Source organism: Rhinolophus sinicus, linkage group LG01 (genome assembly GCF_036562045.2).
Source record: "Rhinolophus sinicus isolate RSC01 linkage group LG01, ASM3656204v1, whole genome shotgun sequence".
Taxonomy (NCBI): domain Eukaryota; kingdom Metazoa; phylum Chordata; class Mammalia; order Chiroptera; family Rhinolophidae; genus Rhinolophus; species Rhinolophus sinicus.
This window is the reverse complement of record NC_133751.1, coordinates 203,831,951-203,858,514: the sequence shown is the minus strand read 5'-3', so window position 1 is coordinate 203,858,514 and position 26,564 is coordinate 203,831,951. Positions and strand designations below refer to the sequence as shown.

At 50.5% G+C, this 26,564-nt stretch overlaps 1 protein-coding gene across 3 annotated transcripts in view; it reads right to left on the bottom strand.

Annotated features, from left to right (window-relative positions):
- Positions 1-1,406: 1,406 nt before the first annotated feature.
- Positions 1,407-26,564, bottom strand: part of INPP5D (inositol polyphosphate-5-phosphatase D) — a 109,759-nt gene continuing 84,601 nt past the window's right edge. The window contains exons 16-28 of one of the 3 annotated variants that reach the window (XM_019739749.2): positions 26,299-26,407; positions 26,044-26,132; positions 22,585-22,666; positions 19,917-20,006; positions 17,497-17,649; positions 16,155-16,237; positions 12,888-12,975; positions 11,245-11,394; positions 10,297-10,393; positions 8,079-8,345; positions 3,787-4,031; positions 3,419-3,681; positions 1,407-2,584 (exon numbers count right to left, since the gene is read on the bottom strand). In XM_019739749.2, coding sequence (XP_019595308.1) covers positions 2,582-2,584; positions 3,419-3,681; positions 3,787-4,031; positions 8,079-8,345; positions 10,297-10,393; positions 11,245-11,394; positions 12,888-12,975; positions 16,155-16,237; positions 17,497-17,649; positions 19,917-20,006; positions 22,585-22,666; positions 26,044-26,132; positions 26,299-26,407 — 1,719 coding nt within the window. In that variant the 3' untranslated portion in view covers positions 1,407-2,581. Of the gene's footprint in view, positions 2,585-3,418; positions 4,032-8,078; positions 8,346-10,296; positions 10,394-11,244; positions 11,395-12,887; positions 12,976-16,154; positions 16,238-17,496; positions 17,650-19,916; positions 20,007-22,584; positions 22,667-26,043; positions 26,133-26,298; positions 26,408-26,564 lie in introns of all 3 variants that reach the window. The other 2 variants (XM_019739751.2, XM_019739752.2) reach the window with 2 other exon arrangements.

Sequence of the window (26,564 nt, the reverse complement as noted above, 5' to 3'; positions counted from 1 at the left end):
TTCTTGGTTACAGCCGTTGGTGAAGGCTAGCTGAAACAAAATACAGGTATTAATAGATGCTCCTCGATCTATGATGGGGCTGCATCCTGATAAACCCTTCGTGAATTGAAAACATCGTAAGTCGGAAAATGAATTTGTGGGCAGTCAGATGGCTCAGTTGGTTAGACCGGGAACTGTTAACAAGGTTGTGGGTTCAATTCCTGCATGGGATGGTGGGCTGCGCCCCCTGTAACTAAGATTGTAACTGAGATTGAAAACAGCGACTGGACTTGCAGCTGAGCTGTGCTCTCCACAACTAGATTGAAGGGCAACGATTGATGGGTCCTGGAAAAACAGTTTTCTAATATTCCGCAATAAAAGAAAAATTTAAAATTTAAAAAAATAAAGAGGAAATGCATTTATTACACCTCACCTACTGAACATCACAACTTCGCCTAGCCTACCTTCATCATGCTCAGAACACAATAACCACACTGCTTTTCTTTGACTTATTTCTCCTGGGGACCCCGAGAGGTGTTGGGGAGCGCCCGGACACCGTTCTAGGTGGGGGTGGGAGCTTGAACACTTTGCTCTCCTTTGCAGCACACCAGCCCAACCTGCAGCCACTGGGTCCCCCAGGAGGTAGGGTGATGGATGTAGGGGGGTTGGCCTAAGGGATGTCTCTGTGTCTCCAATTGGCCCTCCACATCAAGTCAGAAGGCTGGTGCCTGGGGACCAGGAAGTGAGCCTGTAGGGGGAGGAGCCAAGTTTGCTGTGGGCTCTCAGCCCCGCCCCTGCAGTCTTCACAGGGCATTGCTGAAGGGCAGTGAATGGTGTGCTCTGTGGCTGCCGAGAACACCACTCCCTCAAGCTCTGCCTGGAGTCCAGGCCTGGTGTCTGAACTAGAGCAGAGGCCCAGCAGCTGGTACTGGTGGGGACAGCAGCCCAGGCCAAGGCACCCTGGAAGTGGGGCCAAGCATCACCCACACTGGTTGTCCCTGGGGACTGCTCCCTGACCCGTGGACGATACAAGTTGACCCTGAATGCAGGGAGCTGGAGGTCCAAGACCTGGGGATTATTTACATGTGTCTGTTATCTGGAGCTTAGCAATGAACGCTTACAAAAGCCAGGAGGAACTTGTGGCTGCACGACAGGAGGGGTGGTGGTCGAGGGGATGACGCTGGAGGAAGTTGGGTGGCTGCAGGGTGCCAGGAGTCCCACAAACATGTGTGATGTCTACTGCCGTTCCTGTTCCATGCCCAACTTCAAACTGGTTCTACAGCCCCCTCAGGTCAGAGCAATGCTTTGCCCATCACCATCGTCAACCTCAGTATTCTCCCGTCCACTGGCTGATGATGTATGGCCCTGACTGCCTACAAGCGTGTTTATGGCTGAATAGCAGGAAAAATTGTCACACAGATGGGAGCTGAGTGAGAAAGGCACAATTTATTGGTTGCACAGACTGACACACAAGGGGATGTGGGGTGCGTACCCATTTTTCTTGCCTTACACACACACTTCACGATTTGGCTTCCTACATTAATTCTGTTATGTGAAAAAGCAACACAGACATCATCCATCGATTCTCCTAGTCACGAAAGAATCAGGGCCCAAAGCTAAGGATTTTTAAAGAAAAGGCTGCAGTTTTGAGAGGCCCCTGGCTCCCAGGCAGGAGAGCCCAGCTTTTGGGAGCAAAGACTCTTCTATTAATATGATGACATAAGTGTTGGGGGGCTCGGCTCAACCCATGGCCTAGTGGTAGCTGCCCACCTCATGGAGGTTATGGGGGACCTGGCTCCCGCCTGGGCATCTGTAGCCCGGGCTGAAGGTGGATCTCCCTCCTGAAGAGTGGGAGCTGATTTTCCTTCTTTTTCAGACTAAAGAACTGAGAGGACCCAGAGAGAGCCCTGCTCTCCAGGCAGCTCTGCCTGCACCCTCGGGGCTTCAGCTAAAGCAGTTTGCATCACTGAAGCTCGACAAGGTCAGGTTCCTTGTAGCCTAAATTAACATTCACTCTTCAGCTCCCTAAAGGCTGAGCCCTGTCTCACTTCAGGTCACAGGCCTTAATTTTTAGTGCTTTGCCCAAATCACGCAGGACATACTGTTTTGAACTGGGGCGTCTGGGAATGTGGTTTGGGTTGGCTGAGGAAGACTCATGTCACAATACTCGTAAAGCACTTAGCAGGTACCTGGCACGTGGTGCGTGCTCGATACATGCAGCCATTATTATTATTATTATTATTAATATTATCATTATTATTATTTATATCTCTACCCGCAAATCAGCACTTTAGTTTCTTTCTTGAAAATGGCAACCAGAACAAAGCCCTTGGGTGCCAAGTACCAAGATCAAGCTGGGGGCCTAGGTGTGCAAGTTGTTTGTTATGATTCAGGTACACTTTCCCTTCCAACCTCAGCCTTAGGGCCCAGTTTCGCAGCCAGCATACTCTGCTGACGACACAGAAGCTGGGCCTCTGCTGAAAAGTACAAAACCCTGCACAGGAAGCTGGGTGGGAGGGGCCAACAGGAAGTCCCAGGAGAGGGTCCAAGTGGCTTCATGCTGCTCCTCTGGCCCCGTCTCACTGGCAGCTCACCAGGGGTCTCACTGCAGGAGAACAGAAGACTGTCAGCACTGCATTCTCCACACACAGTTCTAAGTACAGTATACGTATATATTCTAATCCATATGCATGGATGTTATATGTATGCATCATAACATATAGTATGTAAATGAATGTGTTATATAATTTACGTATAAATTATAACATATAGTAATAATACATAATAATATGCAAGCCTCCTTATAAACCTAGGAGGCAGGTCCCATTAATAGCCCCCTTTTTTACAGAGGAATATCAAGCTCAAGGCACAGACCCAGGAAGTGGGAGAGCGGGGACTCAAACCCAGGAGTTTGGCTCCAGAGTCTCTTCTTAGCACTATTAGTTTTGCTCAAAAAGAAATCTATTTTATAAAAAGGAAGGGGACATTGCATCTGAAGACTGAAATACAGAGAAATGTTTAAGTACTAACACTAATGATGATAATAACGAAATGTCAGTGATCTGGGCGCTTTGTATTTATGGAGCCTTGGGCCTGACACAGGAGGGCTGACAGTTTATCCACAGGCCGTCCTTTAACCCTTTCATTGTCGGAGCAGGGACTCTGGGGATAGAGAGGCCTGGGCTCAAATCCAGACTCCAGCCCCTCCTCAGGAAGCCGCTCCCAGAACCACTATTTCTCAGAACCCACTCCTGGGCTGGGTTGTTTCATCACACACATGCACACTCACCCACTCATACAAGCCCATGTGCCCCTGAGCACACTCCTAGGCATGGCAGGTTGTATCACACAAGAGCACACGCATTCTTGGGCATGGTTCTCACACACATGCATACACACATGCACCCCCCTCCACCCCCCTACGCACACCCCAGCGCACCTGCATAGTGGCCCTGCCCAGCGGCATGTCCTCAGGCCGGTGCTTGCCGTGGTGGGGGAGTTCGGTGTTGTCACGGTAGTCACGGCCCTTGGAGTGCTGCAGGTGCAGGACTGCCGGACTCTTGACCGGCAGGGGCGGCCGCTGGGCCGGGGTGGGCGGGGCCTGCTGGCTCAGCTCGGACCTGGAAGGCTTGATGGGCCTCTTGGCTGGCACTGGGGCTTGGGAGCTGGCAGGGGCCTTGGGCTTCCCCTGGGTCTTGTCCCCTGCGGGAGGCCGGCCCTCAGAGGGTGAGCAGGTGAAGGAGCGGAGCCGCGGTGTGGGGCTGGGGAAGGGCGTGGCTGTGGACGCAGGTGTGGGCAGCGACTTGCCTGTCCCCTGGCTGCCCTCAGCCTCCTGGGCTTTGGAGAGTAGGATGCTGGGAGACAAGATTCCTGGGTCCTGGCAGAGCAGGGCCTCCTTCCTCAGCATTTTGGGGGATTCCTGTTCTTTCCTGGGAACCTTAGGGAAAGAACTCACAGACCCGTACAGAGGGTTCTCAAACATCTCGGGCTTGGTCGGCTTCAGGTCCTCCTGAGGCGAAGCTTCCCCCACATTCTTCCCCAAGTCGCTGGGCCTGGAGCGTGGGAAATGGAGACACAGGGAGAAACAAAAGTGGGCAATGACTACTCAATGCCGATAGGGTTTTCTTTGTGGTGATAAAAATGTGTGGGACTAGATGGAGGGGCTGATTGTACAACATTGTGAAGGACTGCATGCCACCGAATTGTTCACTTTAAAACGATTAATTTATGTTACGTGAAATTCACCTCAATGAAAAACAAAATTGAAAATGACAGAAGGTACTGTGTTACTCATAGGTTGGACAAGCACACAGGTAACCTCAGTTCTTGCTCGGACCCTTTCCTTCATTAAAAACTTCACACCATGGGCCGGCCCGGTGGCTCAGGTGGTTGGAGCTCCGTGCTCCTAACTCCGAAGGCTGCCGGTTCAATTCCCACATGGGCCAGTGGGCTCTCAACCACAAGGTTGCCAGTTCGATTCCTCCAGTCCTGCAAGGGATGGTGGGCAGTGCCCCCTGCAACTAAGATTGAACATGGCACCTTGAGCTGGGCTGCTGCTGAGCTCCCAGATGGCTCAGTTGGTTGGAGCGCATCCTCTCAACCACAAGGTTGCTGGTTGGACTCCCGCAAGGGATGGTGGGCTGTGCCCCCTGCAACTAGAAAATGGCAACTGGACCTGGAGCTGAGCTGCGCCCTCCACAGATAGGACTGAAAGGACAACAAGTTGAAGCTGAACGGCACCCTCCACAACTAAGATTGAAAGGACAAACTTGACTTGGGAAAAGAAAAAAATCCTGGAAGTACACACTGTTCCCCAATAAAGTCCTGTTCCTCTTCCCCAATAAAATCTTAAAACAAAAACAAAAACAAAAAAAACTTCACACCAGCACCTTAGTGAGCAAGGGGAATTCACAAAAGCGTTTGCGGGCGTGCGGAAGGCAAGACAGGGCTTCCATGGCACCACCAGTATCCAAATCACCACCAGTCCTCACCAGAGGAGCCTGCCCTCCATAGCCCTGCCCTTCACTGCTGCCAACAGACCTGCCTTCCTGGCTTCCCCCACAAGAATCCCACAGCCTCTCTGCTTTCTTGAGCAAATCCTGCTGACTCTCAGGGGAACAGAAACCTTGCAGGTGACCAGATGTCCTCAGTGACCTTCTACGCTATTTGAGGGTCCCAGGTCAAGGAGCTCCATTTAACAGATGTGTAGGAGCTCCCCCATGTGCCCCAGACACAGGATACTGTGAACCAGACAAAATCTGTGCTGAGGGGGCCAACATTCCTGATGAACACAATATTCTTTGCAACCACAGTCTTCTCCCTGGAGAGCTCCTGGTGAGTGCAGCTTCTCTCGTGGTCACTCAGTGGGAAGGAAAAAACGGTGGTCTTGCTGGCAATCAGAGGGAACCTGGAGCGATGCGAGCACTGGGAAACAAGCCAGCAGCAAGAAAATAGGCCTGTTGACGTGTGGCAGAGGAGCCCCACGTCAGGGGCCGGAGTAGAGACGTGAGCCTGTTCGTCTGTCTCCTCATTTATTACAACTCTTACTTGAGGTGACTTTCTGCTGAGCAAATTATGAGAACCAGGAATGGGCACACATTTTACATTCTGGCCAACAGCATCATCTCCACGGGGTGTTCTAGGTTCTGCTTTCTGCAAAAACGGGGGCTGCTATGAAGAAAACGTGTGTCCCTTGGAACCCACGGACTGTTCAGGTCGTGAAACCTCTTACTAATGAAATGTGTGCTGAAACACTGCTTGCGGTTGCTGAACAGACAAGGCGAATAGACTCTTTGGGGAGGAGGCGTGGGCTCAGGGGACAGAGGAGAGATGTCATCCTTGGAAGTGCCAATGAGGCGAGATGACATAGGGTGTTGGGGAGGCCAGCCTCAGGGACGTGCCCCCAGGGGCTTAACTATAGACTCAGTTTTGTATCATTATTCTCTGGAAAGACCTGGAGCAGTTGTGTAACTGAAATGCAGGAGACGTTGGAAAGCCACCTCTCCCCCACAGGCCATCCTCTGTACCCCCAGCTGGATCCTCAAAAACCTTTGCTAGGAGGCAGCCCAGGGAGGAAGGCGGAGGAGGGTACAAGCAGCACTGGCCAGAAGTTCTGATGCAGAGGGGCAAGACAGAGAAAAGAAAAGTGCGTGGTTGGACACCTGACAGCCCAGTCTCAATGACTGAGGTAGGAAGAGAGGGTTCGCCTCAGAGAATTCGGGCCAGGGCCAGGAACAAGGCTCTGGATTGCATTTTGGTGATTCTGAAGCTCACGCCCCTGGGACAAGAGCAGCGATGGAGGCGGCTGTCACTCTTAGGAGAAATCTTGGTGGGGGCAGGGGAGACGGGGGAAACCACACAAAATCTTAAAAGCCTCATTTCCCTGACCAAAATAATAATTCCCATAGGAGGCCGCAGCTGTAGAATAAGTGAACCGATATCTAGGGCACAGTTAATTCCTGTGGTAGAAGGACCCCACTTCCCAGATTCCGGAGTCTGTTCTTTTCTAAAGAAGCGAAACACCGAACACCATTTGAGCAGAACCCTCTGTCTAACCACACAACTTCAGTCCAGGGTGACCAGCTGTTCAGGTTTGCCCAGGATTCAAGGGTTTCCCAGGATGTGAGATTCTTAGTGCAAAAAAGGGACAGTCTTGGGCAAACCAGAACAGCTGGTCATCCTACTTGAGTGTGGGGCAATGGTGGGAGGACACGGAGGGTGCTGGTGACACCCCCTTTTCCATAGCCATTGCTCAGGCTGAGCCAGGGGTTGAGAGCAGCGAAGGGCGCTGCAGGCAGGGGTGGGAGCTGGCAGCTGCTCGCCTCTGATCACCTTCTTGGTGAGCAGTGAGCTTAGAACGCCACCCTGGGGGCCGCTGGCCTACAGATGTCCTATTCTGAAGCTGTCACCGGTGAAACTAGAGGTACAGAGATAGGGCTGAGCGCAGGGGCAGACATATTTACTTGCCCTGACCAACCTTCTCGTGTCCTGTTGTCCTATCACATCCTCCTCCCTCCGTCCTTTCCTTCCTTCTGTTCATCTATCCACCTCAGGTCTCCCTTCTCTCTCCCAGGTCAGTACCAGCCTGAGGATGGTGTCTTTTCCTTTTTCTTTTTTTTTAGAGAAAATCTTAAGGAACAAAACTGCCCCTCAGAAAGGTTGGAAGTGGGGGGAGATGAGCGACAACACTCTCTTCTCTGGCTTCTAATAAGTGACAAAAAAACTGCTGAGAAACCTAAGATCTCATGAAAGGGAAGGGAGGCTGAGAGCAGCCCCCAAAGTCATTACAAACAGTAAAGACAGCCACCAAGCTGGGGACGCTACTGACACGTTCAATCATATCTTCAATCACTGTTAATGGGCCCTGCACTTCTAATTTCCATCTGTCAGCCTCTGGTTACTAGAAACTTCTAGTGCTCCCTATGCTGCGTTTCTACGAGATGTTCACGAATGTGTTTGCTTGGTGACAGCTGCACATGTGACAAGGGGCTGTGGCTTTGGCTGCCTGGGCTGGGCTCCTCCCTGTCTCCGTCCTCCTGACACAGGCTGCCCGCACCAGCTCTAGACGCAGGTCACCTTTCTCAGGTTATCCTGGCCTTTCCCGAAGTTTCATGGCTAACCCCTTCCCTCCGCTGCTCTCCCCCTTCGCCCAGCCTCAGCTGCGTCTTTTTCTGACTGTCCTCAACAGGAGAGAGGGGAAAGCTGCCCGTGGGAACAGGCACCCCATGACTGAGGAGGGAGAGGGGAGCCCAGCATTGGAGAGGGTCTTCTACAGAGAAATCCCCACCTGTGCCGGGGGGCCCCCAGGGAGTGAAAGATGGCCGGAGGGTTCACTGTTACAGAAAAGTGTTTTTCAATACATGTAGTTTTTATGGGAAGATATTCTTCGTGGTAGCATCTTTAAGTTTTTCTTCTAAAAAGAAATCTTAGACGTTAACACCCCTAGGGTAGGAGGTGGAGATTCTACAAGTATTTCTCGAGTGGCTACTGTGTTCCAGGCCCCAAGGATGAGTCAGGAACTGAAGTTTCCATTCTAGGGCCAGGTTTCCCGTCAGTGAAAACCCAGGGAAGGGAGAGGTCTTGGGGCAGAGGACGCTCACCTCGACTCCTGTGTCCTGGGGCAGGGGCCTCGGGTCACTGCTGAGGATGAGAACTTTTTGGGTGATATGGGCTGTTGGGAGGGTGGTGTTGGAGGGCTCTCTCCCCTTCCAGGTCCCAGGGAGGAGTCCTTGAGTGGCTGGTCATAGATCCAGGCTGTGGGCTGAGGGTCGGGGGACAGGGCCTGTTTCATGTGCCCGAAGGGCCCCACCCCCATGTAGTTGGGGTTGATGACTTCAGTGATGCTGGAGCCACTGCAGAGAGGGACCCTGTGGGAGAGACACACAGTCACACCTCAGGTCTCCCTTCTTTCTTCCAGCTCAGGACCAGCCTGAGGATGGTGACTTCTGATACTTCTCAGGACCCCTGAGGATCTCCCCCAGTCCTTCATTTTTGGGCAGTGGATTCATTCATTCATCATTCATTCATTCATAAAACAAAAGAGTTACTGAGGGCCCAGTAGACACCAGACCCTGGGAAGAAATATGGTTGTGAATGAGGCAGCCATAATCTCCATTCTCATGGAACCCAGATCTGGTGGGAGAGACAAATAAAACAAGTTCAGTGACTGAGAGTCACGGCATATATACAGTGCTGAGTCACAAAAGAGGCAGAGAGAGACGAGCAGGACGGTTGGGACCAACTGGGCAGAGGGTGGTCAGAGAAGGCCTATCTGAGGAGGCAGATAAGGAAGGGAGGGAGACAGTGGTAAGAGTAAGTGCAAAGGACAGGGGCTTGACTGTCCCAGGAACCGTCTGAAGGCCCCACGAGCAAGTGGGGAGCGTGAAATGGGAGGCTGCGAGGCCAGTGGGGCCGAGTGACTGTGGGGCGTGGGCAGGCTAGGGTGGGGGTAAGTGGAGAGTTCCATCTGGGACATGTCAGTTTGCGTGTATGTATGTGAGTCATCAGGATGGAAACAGCCATGTTGGTATTTGGAGATGAGTGTGGAAGTCACAGAGGTCAAGGATGGAGCCTGGGATGTGGGGGAGTCAGCTTAAAGCTGTCTAGAGGATGGGCCAGACCTGAATGAGGTGACCCTGAGACATACACAGTGCCGCCTCAGCAGCAGAAGGGTCATCCTGTGTAAGCTGGTGCTCTCATGAGCACTGACAAGAAGCATTCTGAGTGGACAGGTTACAAGGACCCTCCCTGCTCCCATCTGCTCTGCCTGGTCCTGAGCACATCTCTCACCCATCTGTCAATGCCTGCTTAAGAAATACTAACTCCAACACTAGTCAGATGGGAAATAATTTGTAGACCTACACTGATCCTGAATCTGGAGCCAAGCTACGATGCTTTCATTGACAGGATAATAGTGGGGGGGAAAGATGGAAAGGAAATAGCGTGGTGCCCACAGCTACAACCATGAGAAGCTGGACGAGGGAAAGGGCTGGAGTTTCTGTGTTCCCAGGGGGTGGGTGGGCATGTGAGCGAGGGCTGGATGGATAGGCAGAGTGGGGGCCGGAAGGAGGAGAGGCGTGCGCTGGGCTCTGCTGCGGCTCTTGGAATTTTGCTCGCGAACTAGCATAGTTTTGCTCCCTTAGCAAGGAAGCTGGCAGAGATCCTGACAACCCTTGCTGGCTGGATTTTGGGACTTGAGACTCTATCAGCATGCTGAGGTGACTCTGTTACAGGGGACTGCTCACTCCAAGTAATACAGATTCTTACACAGTCCAGATTACTCCTAGTCCGGTCTCTGCCAAGAGCAACCTGTGTGCATTTTCCCCAGTGATTTTTTTCTTAGTAACAGGATGGGGTTTGTTGGCCACAGAGCCATGACTGCTGATGTCCCCCACCTACAGGAGACACAGTGACCATTCCACGAGTCATCTCTGCAGGTGCTTTCTCCTGGACTGGGCCTTTCTCTCCAGGCTGTGAGTTCCCAAGTCAGGGACTGTATCTAATGTGCCTTGGTTTCTTTAGAACCTGACACATAGTAGGTGTTCAGCCCATGTTTGTTGAACGGAACTGAAATTTCCTACATAAAGGAGTCTCCCAGGCCTCGTCACAGTCACACCAATTCCCCCCATCCCCTCCTGCCCAGGGCCATGGGTTTGTGGCCGGAAGCCGCAGAGCTGGAAGCAGGACAGTGCTTCTCAGGCCAAGCTTTCTTTCCCTCCAGCTCCTGGGTTCCTCTGGGCTCCACTTACCCTCCCCTGGGTCCTGAGCCTGCAAAGTCAGCAAGTTTGTAGTGAAACCCTGACAACCCCCCAGCTCTACCTGCTGGCAGGTTCCCACTGCTTCATGGGGTCGTGGCTGGTGAAGCTCTTCAAGGACTTGGGCGCACTGGACTCATCACGTTCAGTCTTCACAAAGTCTGCAATGACAGGGCCAGGAAAGAGCATGTGAGGGCCCAGCACCCAGAGTCTGGGCCAGGATGAGAGGTTTGCACTGGCATCCAGAGCTGAACAGTGAATATCGGCTGCCCGGGAGGCAGGCTAAGCAAGATTCTGGGACCTCATACGAGTTCAGTGATTGATTAGTTATGTCTGCTATGGCTCCAGAGGGAGGAGAGTTGGCATATGTGATCCAGAGTTGTTATTTTGTGTGACATTTCCAACTTGTTGGAGATCCACAAGGGACAAAAAAAGCAAACATTTCTGCATAAAACAAGTATAACAAGGTGGCTCCACCAGAGCATTTGATAGCAAAGCCTCTATGGGCTTAAGGGGCAGCTGGGACCCCACCTTCATTTCTGACTCTGGTTTATGGTTGCAGAGGTGTTGAGGCCCCTCACTCCAACCCACAGTCCTGCTACAGAAAGAAGCTCCCTCAGGGCAGAGGGGAGGCACAGCCACGAGAAGCAGCAGCCCTGATGGCCCAGTGCCTTCCCAGGAGCTGAGGCTGCCAGACTGTCCACATGCAGTGAGGTTTGCTATCTCATGGTTCATGTGAGAAGAGGGACCCCATCACCTTTATGAATTCCAGCTGAGCACTGGGTGAACCTGCATTTCACCTTGGGCTAGCTGCTTACTAGGTATATGACCTTCAGCCAATCACTTCCCTTCTCTGTGCCTCCGTTTCCCCATCTACCAAACAAGGTTGATACCTGGTGCTCAGAATATTCAATGACTTTGCTGAGAGGAACCTCACCCCTGTACCTAACCCCACAGCACTGAAAAGGGTACCAGGGTGGGGCTGGGGGGAAGGGGGGGTATTCCCACTTACCGTAGAGCTTCTCCCTCGTCTTGCCCTGGGAGGTCTGCAGCTTGATCTCCCCCCGGAAGTGACCCATCATCTCTCCGTGATGGGTGAGAGGTGTGTAGATGGGGAGCGGAGTTTCTGTGGCCTCTAAACGTAGAGCAATGCAGCCCTCGCCTGGGGAGGTGGAGGGATAATACTCATGTCAAGACCTCGCCATTCCGCAGGACAGACATCGCGAATTCCTCCTGGAGATTCAGAGCTACCGCTCAAAGGCAGTCCTTCCGAGCCACGGCCACGGCAAGGACCATTGAATGAACCTTTAGGAACAACTCTTCAGCAATCTGGGACACCATCTTAAAATTTACAGCAAATGAACTCTACATAGATCAGTAGTTGTAAAAAAAAAAAAATGAATTCATAGAAAATCCAATAGAAAAACAGAATTAAATACTAATCTGATGGCTGGAGGAAATGACAACTTTCCAAGGTTTGGAGCAATGTAAGAAATGACAAAACAGGACGTACAGATAAAAGGACATAAAAGTTTAAAACTTTGACACCGAAAACAGCAAATACCACCTCACCGAGTCCACAGATGATCCCCAAGTCACTCTGTCTAAGGGACACCGTTCAGTCTTTATTTTGTTGGATCTCTTGGCCACCTTTGCTATCACAACCACGCCCTCTTCTCAACCCAACTCTGCCGGTGTCCCCAGCGTCACACCCTCTGGCTGTGCCTTGTCAGCCTCCTGTGCCTGCTCCTCACCACAGCTGACCCAGATCAGGAAACAGAAACATTAGCTCAGCTACTCAAACCAGAAGTGCAGGGCCGTCCCCAACCGCCATTTTCCCCAATTCCCATGTCTCTTCTCCACACCTCTCAATTTTATCCTGTCTCTCCATTTTTACTGTCACTACTTTCACGCTGGCCCCTTCATCTCTCATCTTGATCATCGATGGAAAGCTGGCCACATTACTGTCTAGCTTGACTCTTTAATGGCTCCCTGCTGCCCCAGGATAAGGTATTTACCCCGAGCCTGGCTTGTAGGAAGCTACTTGATCTGGCTCCTGCCTTCATCCTCTCTCTGGCTACCTGCCCCTTTCACTCCATGCTCAAGCCACACTGAATGTACTAAGTACAAGGGTGAACTGACATTGGGTTGGCACCCTGGACCGGCTGAAGATGTTACAGAAGACGGTCTCTCTCTAGTGGGAAAGTTGTAGAGACATAGGCCTGAGCACTGAGCAATGCTGGGAAGACCTGGGTTCAAATAAGGGCTCAGCCAGTTCCTACCTGTGTGATGTGGGCAAGTCACTTAACCTCTCTGAGCTTCAGTTTATTCATTGACTAATTGGGAGAATAGCATCTGCTTCATAAGATCTTGTGAGAATTAAAAAAATGTCTGCAAAGCACCTGGCACAAATCTGACACAGGAAAGACTCAAAAGCGAGTGGAAGGGCCTCTGGGAGTGGCTGCTGGCTGTTCCTCCCAGAAGCCCGATGGGGCGGGAAGGATGACTCACCAGTAATGGGCCCTCTGGCAGCGCTGGGATGGAGAAAGGAGCGGCAGATAGGCTTTCTGTGACGGAGACTCTGCCGCCTCCCTTACCTCAGAGGCTGCCAGCTACCAGCAGGGGTGGTACCTGCACCTGCCCGGGGACACGTACCGTAGGACTCGTCGCTGTCAGAGGACTTAATGCTGACGAGGATGTGCTGGTCCAGCAGGTACTCGGGGTCAGAGATAATGGGCTTCAGCTGTAAGGAGAAGGGCACGGAGTTAGAGCTGACAAGTCAGGGGCAGGCGTGTGAGGGCCGCCAGCCCAGGTGAGGGGACTGCTGGAGAAAACAGGCCTATAGATGTTGTTATTAAACAAATTTAAACCTCTGCTTTTCATGCCCAGAGAACAGGAAGTAACCCCTATGTACACCCTACCCAGCAAGGTGGGGTTAACTTTCTTTCCTGTCCCTCACCCCAGGTCACACTGCACTCTAGACCCCAGGAGAGGGCCTGAGCCCACATGTGCCCCAGCTCCCTTCCCCTCCTTTGCAGCCCTCAGGGTCCTGGGAGTAGACCAGGCTGATACGCAAATGATGTATGGGACTAGGAATCAGGTCTGAATGCACCCCACTCTCACCCCAGGCTCCCCGAGCAGAGTGCAGTTCTCTCCTCAGCCCCCTCCCAGGACGGAGGCTGCACTGAAGGTGGTGCCACAAGGCTGCCCTCCATCTGGGCAGGAGAATGCCTGTGTCCACCAGCGGAAGTGGACCTGAGGTGTCCTGCAGGTTGCTAGAGGGTGGCTCAGTGAATGACAGACACAGACCCCAAATTCTAACTGTATCCCTGACTTTCTGTGACACCGAGGGATGGCTGGCTCCCGGCTGCCCTGCTGGTCTGGTTCAGCACAGGTGTACGTCAGGCTTTGCACGCAGGGTGAACCCAAACCCCATCAATGGAAGGCCGAGTCCATGCACAAACAGTACTGGCTAACTTTGTGACTTTTGCACAACTTAAGGCTGTTTCTCACACTGACTCCAACATAGAAGGGCCTAGTAAAGGGTCCCACGCTGCTCCAGGCTGCCCCCTTCCTTCCCACTCAGGTACTGAGAGACCCCTGCTGCAGGCCTGGAGCCATGTTGACCTACAGGATGGACTCTATCTTTATTCAGAAAGTTCCAGGACAAATGACTGAGTGCTGTGGGGCATTCTGGGGTTCCAGAGCTGCACCAACCACTCTGTTCACTGACTTATAATGTTGGCCGGCTTGAAGTTAGACCCGGAGCCGGGGTCCTGTGAATGCAGAAAGACCCCACCCTTCCAGGCAGCAGTGTGTGAGGTGACTGATAGCTGAACAGGAATGTCTGTGGGGAACACACTCACCACGATGGGGGTGGCTGGAGGGAGCCTCTGTCAGGGTGCCTCAAAGGGGTTTTAGAGGGTGAAGCGGGAGGAGAAAGTGACAGAGGTGGGTGGAGGGTCAGGGAGCAGGAGGGAGTCAAACCCCTGAGGTGCTGTGGGGACAGATGAGGCTGGAGGGCAAGAAGGGGCTGGGAGCCACCGAGAACCTTGGGCTCATCCCACGAGACATGAGGGAGTTGACTGGATAAAGAGGGGTACACCAGGATCAGATGGGCGTTTCAGAAAGATCCGTCGGGCTTCAGGATGCCTCAGCCAGACGAGAGGAGGGATGGTGATGCCTGGAATGTGGCAGTGGGTAGACGGGACAGAGGCAGGTCTTGGCGGTCCTTAGGATGTGGGAACAGGACAGGGGTGCTACAGGGCCTGGGATGCTGGTTCCTTTCCCCACTTGACTGAAGGAGGAACTAGCTGTTGGGGTGCTGTGTGGGAGCAGCCAGGGAGGAGCAGCAGGAGGGTGGGGTGGGTGGGTAAGGTGAGATGTCACCTTGGAGCTCAGCCACCAGGATTCAGGTGCCTGAAAACAGCTCTCTGCTCCCGAAATGGTATGGCCTTCATGTGTGTATCCCAAGAGTTGATTCCAATCAACAATTACGGCCAGTGTGGGTAGCCCAGCCCCCTGAAGACTGCCTGCGTCCCACCCCAGCTTTAGGAGAGGATGGGTCCCTTCACCTTTAAAACTCCTATCAGGGCGGATGGGTGGCTCAGTTGGTTAGAGAGCGAGCTCTGGGCAACGGGGCTGCTGGTTCGATTCCCACATGGGCCAGCGAGCTGCGCCCTCTGCAACTAGAATGAAGTCAATGAGCTACTACCGCTCAGCTCCCAGGTGGCCAGATGGCTCAGTTGGTTGGAGCGTGGGCTCTCAACCACAAGGCTGCCGGTTCAACACCTTAACTCCCACAAGGGATGGCGGGCTCCGTCCCCCGCAACAAAGATTGAACACAGCACCTTGAGCTGAGCTGCCCCTGAGCTCCTGGATGGCTCAGTTGGTTGGAGTGCGTCCTCTCAACCACAAGGTTGCCAGTTTCACTCCCGCAAGGGATGGTGGGCTGTGCCTCCTGCAACTAACAAGGGCAACTGGACCTGGAACTGAGCTGCGCCCTCCACAACTAAGATTGAAAGGACAAGAACTTGACTTGGAAAAATCCCGGAAGTACACACTGTTCCCCAATAAAGTCCTGTTTCCCTTCCCCAATAAAATCTTTAGAAAAACAAACAAAAAACAACTCATATCAGGTGTCACCAAGGGAACCTGCCAGGAGAGTCCCTGAAACCACCGCCCCCCGCGATCGGTTTTCTCAGCCTTATACCCCCTCTCCGTGTGCCCCTCCCTTGTTATGTGACAAGGAAACGGGGACCTACTCCACTGTGTACTCAGCATGGACATCCAGACACATCAATTGAACACAAAAGCAGTCCTGGGTCCCAGGTCAAAAACCATTTTTTCTGCAATAAAGAAAAATGTGTCCCCACCAAGGTTTTCTGACGTATCTTCAATTCTACCCTCTGCTCGCATGGACCGTGCCCACGTCAAGTTCTGTCCGCATACAGAGTGCGTGTGGGAGCCAATAGCGTCCTCTCTACTCCTTCACTTGGTCCTCCGAGCAGGGGCTGACCAGGCGAAGGAGCACTGCTGGGGAGCCAGGCCTTGGTGTGTGGATCCTGGGTCCGTTGCTGTAGCCGGTGACCACGAATAAACCTTTCTGGGATCTGCCTCAGTTTCCTTCTTTGTAAAGTCGTGTGGTCAGGCGAGGAGACCTCTAGATCCCTTCCACAACCCATTATGGGAAGTGAAATCCATTTAGGAATGTTGGGGTCAGTAGGCACAGGCCCATGATTAACCACCACAGAAAGGGTGCCAGAAAGCACCTCGAAAGAGAGCTGGTCCTCCAGGTAGGTAGGACTGTGTAGCCTCTTCTGCATGTGGCCCCTGGCATGCCGACTGCCTCTGGGGAGGCCCGGCTGGAGCTCTGCCACTGCCCAGCACTGCTGGCTGGGTGACATCCTATTTGTGAATTACCTTTGGAAGAGTCTCACCAAACTTCACCACCAACTCCCCTTCACTTCCTTCTTCATTTTCTCCTTCTTGACTCTTGACAAAACCTGTCGGAGGATAAGAAGGCTGGTTTCAGAGAACAGAACGAGAACCATGCAGAAAAGATTCCTAGGGCTGTCCCACCCCAACCAGTGAAGATACTCTCCTGCCACTTAACTCTGTAGGGACCACAGCATCGTTTGGGAGTCAGGCTTGGTGGGGAATCTGTTTTGCAGCAGGGGAGGGTCATTTGCCAACACGGTCTAGTTATTTTTGGGAAAATCAGGGACTCCCCTCCTTTTTGGCTCCTCTTTGCAACAAACCGGGCAACAAAGAAACCATCACTTTGCAGGTAAGGCAATTAGGAAACATGACAGCTCTCCCACACCACTCAAGACAGCAGCCTTTTGAAATGCTAATTTAAGATTCCTAATATGCTGTTTCCATAGAAATGTATGCAAATGTCTCGATAGTTTATTAAAAACACCCACACAAAAATCCTCATCATTTTTGGAAGTGCTTTGCCCCTGTTCGGTGAACTGGGACCTAGAGCCTTTGTGAGAAGGTGGGTCTGTCACCAGGACTGAGCCCCCGTGAGTTGGCAAAGGAAGTGGGGTGGGGCGGCAATGTAGCTGGTGGCACACATCTTCCCAGTGTCTGGAAGCATCCATCATCCCGTCACCTCCTCTAGTAGAGTGGTTCTATCCCCGCTACCACCACCACTACCCAGACCATCTCAGCGAGGAGAGCTAGAAACCATGCGACCTTCTCACCATGGAACAGCTTTAGACAATATGCCTAGAAGTGTCACCTAGAAAGAGTGTTTCCTGAACATAGTTTGTGCTAACTGCTGATGGCTGCGAGGAGGCTGTCTATCTCTAGCTTGCTCCCGGATGCTCCAGACCACCTGGGAAAGATGCCTGGGGTGTAGGAAAGAGCAGAGGACCCCGAGGAAGACCAGGTGGCTACCAGCAACTGCTCAGCGCCTGGCACTGGCCTCCAGGAGCTCTGGACCTTCACCCAGGACCCTCTGGTTAAGTCAGAGTCCCAGTTTGCGGGGACCCTCAACTGGGCTACACTCTGCCCTAAGGGGCAAGGAGAGGATCCAGCTGCCCTGTCGCCTCCAAGGGGCGAGGGGTCAGCGCACCATAACAGGGTGCCCCCTGAGAACCTCCACTTGCGGCCCACTTCTCTGACTCCGCCCCTTGAGGGCCATCCATGAGTCCTTCCCAGAGAGGAGAAACGGGGCAAAGCACCATCGGTGTAAAGGCATTCAGAGCAAGAGCCATGGCTGCCCCAACCAAATGGAAGTTCAACAACCACGTACTCTCCAAGCAGCTCGAGTGGAACTCCAAGTAGAATTTAGTCTGCGACTTGGTCTTCAGGGTGGCATAGCATCTGAGAAACTCGATCTGCCCTTGGCTGTCGACAGTCCCGGGGCCTGGAACAGGTGAGAACAGAGATTCCTTCCACAGTGTGCCTGGAGACAGAGCATTTCAAATCAGGCCCCCAACAGCGAGCTCCTTCTTGGGGTCCAGGGAAGGTGAGAGTCTGGGAGAAGGAGGTTTTCCCTGAAATCCATCGAGCAAATCTCCACTATGGTTGCAGCCTCTCTGACAAATCACAAGCTGGTGGGGAGCAGAGCAGGAAGACCCAAGAGTTCAAGGGTCAAGAGCTACTCTTTGTTAGAGCTGCATGGACCCGGGCAACACCCTCAAGTTCACTGCCTCAGTCTCCCCATTAGTTCCAGCAAAGAGAGCTTGTATAATGGCTCAGCTGCTCGATACCCAAATCCATCTCATTTCTAAGCTCAGGTCCTGAGGGATACCTACTCTTCCTTCCTCAGGCACAGTTACCTCCTCTCCTTACTCCAAGCTCCTTCCGTGCTTCATACTCAGTTAATTTGCTCGTAACACTATTCATTTAGACGACGCTTTGGCAAGCATCTTTAGGCTGGCTTTGAACAGGTATTCTGTTCTTCCACATAAATTCTGAGCCACCTGAGAGCAAGCACAGACATTCCCTTCCTCTATCCTTCCCATCCTTCCTTCTGTCCTTTCTTTTTTTCCAGCTATATTGAGGAAAAACTGACAAACATAATTGTATATATTTAAAGTGTACAACGTAATAATTTGATACGCGTGTACATGCACATTGTGAAGTAATTACCATAGTTAACTGGGTGTTGGGTTTTTTGTTTTGTTTTTGTTTTTTGTTTTTTTTGGTGCAGTGAGAATGCTTAAGATCTACTCTCAGCAAATTTCAAGTATGCAATACTGTAGTATTACTTATAGTCACCTTGCTGAATATTAGATCCCCTGAACTCACTCACTGTATAACTGAAAGTGTCTCCCCTTTAGTGTCTTCCCTATACCTCCTCAATGCCCCTGCTCCCCAGTCCCTGGCAACCCCCATTCCATTCTGTTTCTATGAAATCTTTTTTCCTTTCTGTTTTTTGTTTTTTTTTAAAGATTCCACATATAAGTGATACTATATAGTACTTGTTTTTTTGCCTGGCTTATTTCACTTAGCTTTCCTTTCTCCTTTTAAGCCCCACAGCTCCTAGGCCAGGCTCTGCTTAGGTAGACGTTCAACCAACGCTTCGTCCAGGCCATCAGTGTTTGTGAACTCAGTCCCAGTGGAGGGAAGGCAAGCATGACCCTGAGGATGTGGTAAGGGTCCTCATCAAGGGTGTGATGGCGTGGACCACCCATCAACGCTGCAGAAACTCAGAGAAAAGGGGGGGGGGGTGGGAGCTGGGGAAAAGGTGGAAGGTTCTGGAAAGGCACAGTGGCCAGAGCTAGAAAGGAGACAGGATGGTGGGTCATGACTGCATGGAGAGGGGAGGTCATACTCCTGGGACCATGGATGTTAGACCCAACAGCATGGAGACATGTCCCAGGAAGTCGGTTCCAGCCTCACCTACGTTCACGACAGTGCCAATGACACAGAATAATACAGGCTTTTCCAACCTGTATTGGGACCCCCATTCAGCCTTCACAAATGAGCCTGGACTGTCTGCTGACCACAGGCATGGGGGGTGGGCAGAGAAGGTGACAACACGGCTCCCGGGTCACCGGGCCTAGAGCTGGACATGCCACAAAGAACATCAGGCCTGTGCTGAGATACGGCGGCCTGCCACCAGGGCTGAACTGGATTAGTCGAAAAATCACCTGCAAACCTATTATCATTATTTACGCTAGCATTTCCCCAAACTCCGTCATCCACATCCCATCTTCACAATTGTTACCACGTCTGCCTACCATACACCTGCACTAATACTGACTTAATATTTTCTTTAAATACTCACTTTTCAAACTTAAATAAATATATTTAAGAAGGCCTATCACAAGACTGAATGGAAAATCAGTGTTGCTTGCCTTACACAGAAGAGACAAATTTAAAACATATTAAAATAAATGCGTTACTAATAAATAGTCACCCAGGTCCCACCCAGAATCATCTTCGGTGGCAGAGGTGCCACACCTTAGAAGACACTCATTTACCCCATTTTAAAGACTGTATTAAAACTGAGGCTTAACAAGCTGACACGTTTGCCAAAGAGAGCAAGAAAACGCTCTGGACTGAAATCATAATGTTATGTGGACGTGATCGACAGACTGTGGACTTGCTGGAAGGATGAGCCTTCATCTAATGCAGACAATTGATGGCCTCAACCAGAATACAAGTGCCCAAGGCCTCCTGTTTTTGTGGAGAATGGAGGAACGGACACTGCCCACCACTTACCATTCTTGGAGACAAACTGGGAGGTGACTCCTGCCTCAAATGTGGCGAAAACAGGGCTGTGGTCACTTGTCATGATGTCACTGGTGCTGCCTGCAGGGGAGGGAAAGCATTTCTGAGCAGAGAAGGACAAACTCTTCTGGTCAAGCCAAGATGGAAAACCCATGGCAGAAATCAACTCACTCTGATGGAAGCCTCCAGAAGGGTAGAGGTTTTGCACCCATTGTTCCACTGACCTTCCACCACCACGCTCAAAAGTCTCAGTGAAAAGTGTGACACTGTCTCCTCCATGGATGAAATGTGCCTGTACTAGTTTTTCCTAAAGACTCACAAGTTTTTAAATAGATTGTGGAGTGTGAACTCTAGAGAGTTTTCTGGTCTAAGTACTTGTTGTATAGATGAGAGGGGGATTTAAGGTCACTGAGTTCATCAGTGAGAGAGATGGCCCCTCCCACCATCCCATAATGACTCACAGAATTGGGAGAGAATGGAAGGTGATCAAGTATAGAGAATGAATGTAGACAACTCTTTCAAGGAGCTTGGGGTTTGGACAAGAAGGGAAGGCGGCCGAGCACGTTTGGAGGGCGTAAAAGAAGGAACACAGTTCTAGAAATACTGAGTTCTAAGTGCTTTTGATATAGGCGCGTAGAGATGTCTGGCTGGATTGTCAGGGCTGGAGATTTATCTTCAGATTTGGAGTCCTGAGGGCTCCAGGTGGAAGCAAAAGCCCTGAGGACATTTGGGCCCCACAGGGAAAACATGAAGGACAAGAAGAGGCAAGGAGGAAACTTCAGGACACACCGACCATTAATGGACAAAGGAGAAACAGCACAGGAGGAGGAGGAATGGAGTAAAGGGCCCAGGTGAGAAGCTTAGCCCACAAATGAGGAGGATATCCTTTCTCTGAGAAAGGGAAGAAAACAGAAGGGGCACCAGCCTACGCCGTATGTGGAGCCGGACAGGAAGAAGTCAGTGAGAGGCCGGCGCTGTGTGAAGCAGGAGAGGACAGAAGTTGACCCCCATTTCCTGAGCTCCGGATATTCATTCCCTTTTCTTTTCCAATTTCTTGCCCACCCATAGCTCATTAAACCCTTCTGTGCCCTCCGGCACTCAGTGAAATAGTAGCAAAATTCCCTACATCTTCAACTTACCCTTCATGTTCCAAACCTGGCCCTTCCTGGAAGACACTGGGGGAAGGTGTGTACGCCTTGTTCCTCAATGCCACTTCCAAACCCATCGCCCTGCTTTGTCCTAAAACCCTCTACTATGGAGCCATCTTGAATGCCAAGTTTAAGTTCAAAAGCAGTGATGCTACAAACCCTCTCCAGGCTACAGGCCACCACTTTCTCCTGAATCTCTTCAGAGCTGGCTGAAGGAGGCAGATAGTGGGATCTTCCTACGGATAAGAATTGGCGGAAGTTGCAGGACCGGTGTGATGGCTGTAGTGTGCAGGCCAGGTAGGGGTCGTGGACCTGGAGTGTTCAGGTGTGGAGGGGCTGAGGAGGGGCTGCAGGCAGAGGGTGGGATACGGGCCTCTGTAGGTTCTGAAGGTGGAACAATTCTTTGGCTCTGGCTCTGGGGGTCGGCTGCCTTTCCGCACATCTAAAGGTGTGTGAAGTGTGTCGAGTGAAGTCACTTCTGTGAGACAGCTCAGGGGCCAGGGGCGTGCAGGCTGCATGCCTTAAACTATCCTCGGGGCAGCAGGAGCCAGGCATGATGGAAAGCTCTGGAAATCAGTCCAACTTTACAGGACCTGAGTCAATGTGGGGCTGTGTCAATCCCGAGAGAGAGGGTAGAAGTCACAAAGGGCAGCAGCAAGACACACACCCCCCCACCCTGAGCTGGAGGCCTGAGATGTGGGTCAGGCCAGGGTCACGAGAAGCCTGTCAGGGGCCCTGGCCTGTAACTTGGTCACATAAGGGGCATGCCATTACCTTTACCTCAATTTACCTTTAAATTTCCCAAATCATTGTGTGTGTATTTACAATATATATAAGGTGAAACCATGTGAATTTTGGATGTCATTATCTGGAAATTTGCAATGTTTTAAAAATAATACCACAATTCTCAGTCAGTGAAGTATTCCAAATAATTCTGCTGGGTGAATTTTTAAATACACAGAGCAGAATGGTTCCAAATAATGAGAACTACCAAGTAGGTTCTAAGAATAAGCTCTCAAGCCGTTGAGAATCCCTTCAGCATATCTTACATGGCCAGGGCCAACAATTATTTAATTGTTTTGACAACTTTTCTATAATTATGTGTTTTAATATTGCATATTATGCCTTTTTCATCAATTTACCTCAGTTTACCTTTAAATCTCCCAAATCCATGTGTGTGTACTTACAATATATATATATATATATATATATGGTGAAACCATGTGAATATCCAGTATTTGACTCTTTTTGACCTATGAAAACACCACTTCCATATGGTTCAAACCTAAGATACTCTTTTTGAAAGAAAGAAACCTGGATTTCTTTTAAAAAGCGCTCCATAATTCAAATGTTTCCCAAACTGGAAGATGTGGTGCTGCCTGAAATGGGAGTGGCTGCACCCACTCCTTCAGGTCACCTGACGAGGGCTGCAGGGAGCTCTCCCATTTTACAGATGGATGGACCGAAGCCCCTTAGTTGAGGGCAGTCGAACCTCCCAACATGCCACTCACCATAGGACTGACACACCACATGCACCAGGGGGTAAGACTTCCAGAGGACTCGGTCACACCAGGAGGGCAAGTTGTACTTCATCTGCAAATGAAAGTCACACACTTTGTAAATGCCTGTTACTTTTTAGAAAATATATCAGTAGAAGATTAGCTCGTGGCCTCGGTAATCCTTGAATTCGTCTGCTGTTGGTTCTTTATAGAATTTCCCCAATTGGTGGCTTTAAACCTTTTCTCTTGCCTCAATCCCAACCCCACCACCATGCCCCACACTTCCAGACGTCCTGGACTCCTGCTTCAGAGCCAGACTGTGTTGCCCGGCTGTGTTCCCCTACCTATCCTCCTCACTGTTTTAGAATCTCTTGTATTTTTACATTTTCTTACTTTTTTTCTGACTCAGATGAATCTTTCTACCTGTATTTTCTCCCCAGTCTCTGCTTATCTTCACCAGCTACTCATTTTAATAACACACTCCAACTATGGCTCCCCCGCCAACCCATTTACCCGCCAATCCACGTGTCTACTTATCCATCCATCCACCCATCCATCTACTTATTCATCCACCAACCTGTCCAACCACATACCAACCCACTCACACTTTCATCTACTCACCTGCCCGCCCATCCATCCATCCATCCATCATCCATCCACCCATTCACCCATCCAATCATTCAAACAACTTTTTACCAATTGTCTTTCAAGAATGTTTTATTTTCATTGCCTCTACTTTTGGGCTGCCCATTTACTTCTTTTAGACTTGAGATACAACTTATATACAGTAAACTGTACTAATCTTAAGGGTATAGCTTAAAGAATTTTTATACTTGTACACGTCCATTTAACCACTACCCAGGTCAAGTACAGGGATTTGCTATCATCCCAAAAGGTTCCCTCATGTCCCTTCCGTGTCAATTCTACCATCTCCTAAAGGTGAACACTATTGTGACTGATTAATCAATTAAATTGATTAATTTTGCCTACTCTTGAACTTTTAAATGGACTCATTCAGTATAGAGTTGACCCTTAGAACAACACAGGTTTGAACTGCATGGGTCCGCTTATACGTGGATTTTCTTTCAATAAATAAATAAAATTACAAGCAGAACTGTAAATGTATTTTCTCTTCCTTATGATTTCCTTAATAACATTTTCTTTTCTCTAGCTTACTTTATTGCAAGACTACAGTATGTAATACATATAACACAAAATATGTGCTAATCAATTGTTTATGTTATCAGAAAAATTTCTGGTCAACAGTGGGCTATTAGTAGTTAAGTTTTGGGGAGTCAAAAGTTATACATGGATTTTTGATTGCATGGGGGGGTCATCCCTAACCCCCATGTTGGTCAAAGTTCAACTGTCTATTCTTTTGTGCCTGGCTTCTTTCACCCATGTTGTTGCTTGTAGAAGTTCTTTTGTGTATTGTTGCGGTTGTATTCCATTGTATGTATTATAATGCATTTATCTATTCTACTGTTGACAGAAGTAGGGCTGTTTTCAGGTTTCGGACATTGTGAACAAAGCTGTTATAAACATTCCTCTATCTGTCTTTTGGTGAACAAACATACTAATTTCTCCTAAGTATCCACCAAAGTGGAATTGCTGAATCATGGGGTAGGTGCATGTGTGGTTTCCCAGAAGCAAGGAAATGGTCACTTCTTAACCTTGCAGTTCTCAGCATTAGCTGCCCTTGAGAATGACTCTTTTTCTGGCTCCTTTGTTATCTCTGCCTCTTCCTCTCATGTCTGAATAGATGACCCCCAAATCTGTCCATCGTTCTCTTCTCATCCTATACTCACTGCTTGTCTTCTCTGTGTGGAAAACTACCAAATGGTGACCCAGCTCTGGTGTGTCTCTTTAGCATCAATCTAGTATTTTCAACTGCCTTCTGGATGTTTTCTGAGATTTTCCACTAATATTATGCAATAAGTCTGAAAACAAGCTCTCTTTCTTTCCGCTCTAAGCCAGCCTGTCTTCTAATCTTCCAGTTTTTATTAATAGCACTCAGATCTACTATTATAGCCTGCTTTTCTCCTTTTCTTTCAGTTTCAGGTTAAAGCTTCCACCTGGAGTCTAGGACCTCCCCCTCTCCCATTTTAGGCCCTAGTGTGTCTGTTCCTCCTTATACTCAAGTCAAACCACTTCCAAATGTGTCCCCATGGACCTGCCCTGACAGTGCCTTTAAAGCAGATGACCCCGCTAGCAGCCAGTGGATACCTCACAAGGTTTCCTGCCCTGGGGGGGTCTCAGCCTCCTTCATGGCAGCAGTCCTGGGTCTTGGCTCCTCCTCTCAGTTGGTTTTTCTTTTTTTTCTCTGTAAGTCCTGCTCTGTTCTAGCATCTCCCCAACACTTGGCCTTTCTCTCCCACTTCCGGTTCTCCACTTGCTGGAGTCCAGGTAACGCCCAGAAGGCTCTCAGGCAGCATTGTGAACCATGCTCCATTTCCCTGGGACTCTAGTGGCCCTAGAAAATTCCCCACTCTAGCATTCGGGCCCTCAGGACCCCACCACAGGGCTGGCTTCCCTGAGTTGGGTCCACTGGAAGGTGACAGATGCCAGAATTTCATGCCTCGGCATCTGCTCTAGCAAGTCTTTCTACCAGAAATGGATCAGCCCTCCTCACCCCTTGTCAAGTCTGCTTGTTGAAATCCAAGCTGTCCTGTAGGTATCACAAGTGGCCTCTCTTTAAGAAGCCTCCCTTGATCTTTCCCCGCCCTCACTGGTCAGTTCCTTGTCTGACCGCTCCTTACTGCATCTGGCATCACCATGTTCTCTCTCTCGTATCAGTTTGTGGTGCATTTGTCTTGTCTTTCCTACTATAAACTCCTTGGGGGCAGATATCTCACTCCCCTCTAATCTCCCACCACCTAGCAGCATGCCCAGCCCATTACAGGTCATCAGTAAATATCTGCTGAACAAGAGTGAAGACACGCTTTATTGCAGCTTTCTCCAAACACTGTTCTTTGCAACCAAGTGTCCTCATAAGATATTAACTGGTATTGTGACCAGCTGAGTTTGGGACATGAATTTCCTCACGGAGAACTATAATGCACATAAACCCATAAAGGCTCTGGTAAGTCCTGCAGCAAAGAAGCTAGTTTAATGATGATTCACTTGGCAGACTGGCAAGTGTATTTCACCCCAGGACTTTTTTTTTTCAAATGAGCTGTAGAACCCAGTTAAGAAAATAACGCTTGAAATCCTCTCAGTGTCTTAGAATACCTGGACAGAAGGTAAATGTCGTAAGAGTCATGAGTCCAGCTCCTTGCAATGTACAAGTCTGGTTGCCCAGCCTCCCTTTAAAAGAGGTTTTGGCTCTGTGACACAATAAATGTGTGATTTCTAGCTTTCTCTCTTTTCCTTTGTCACTCTGTTCGCCTTTATGGGAACAGACACAAGAGGTGAGATGTGCCAGTGGGGGGAAGCCGGAGGGCAGAGAGGGTGTTTAAGGAGAGGACTCACCCCCGTGGCTTTCTGCTTAGTGTAGGCGTATTTGTCCCGAGTCAGTCTCTCAAAACGGTAGGTGGGCGCGAACGTGATTTCTTCCTCCTCTGAAACCAAACACAACCCCGGTTTCAGCTTTCATTCCCTACATTTCACATCTGGTCATGTTTCCTTCTCCAGGCATAATCCTTCCCCTGGTGAGGACACTCGGGGAGCAGGGGAGGCAGAACAATGGCTGGAGAGGGCCCCGGAGAAGAGGACGGCAATCCTTACCAAAGTGCAGGAAAACCCTCTGCTCTTTCCTCTCCATAAGCAGCTGGTCGTGGGACAGCAGGTCTGCGTACTGCTGCTGCTTAATCTTCTGGATTATAGCTTCTGCCTCCTGCAGCAAAGACATGGCCACTGGTTAGACACCCCCCACTTCACCAACATGAGGAGGCACGTCACCACCCGCTGCCCATTGCACCGGGTCCCAGAGCCCCGGACGCTGCCACAGAGCCTGGACGCTCCATGGGCTGCCGGGTGGGTGCTTCTTGGCT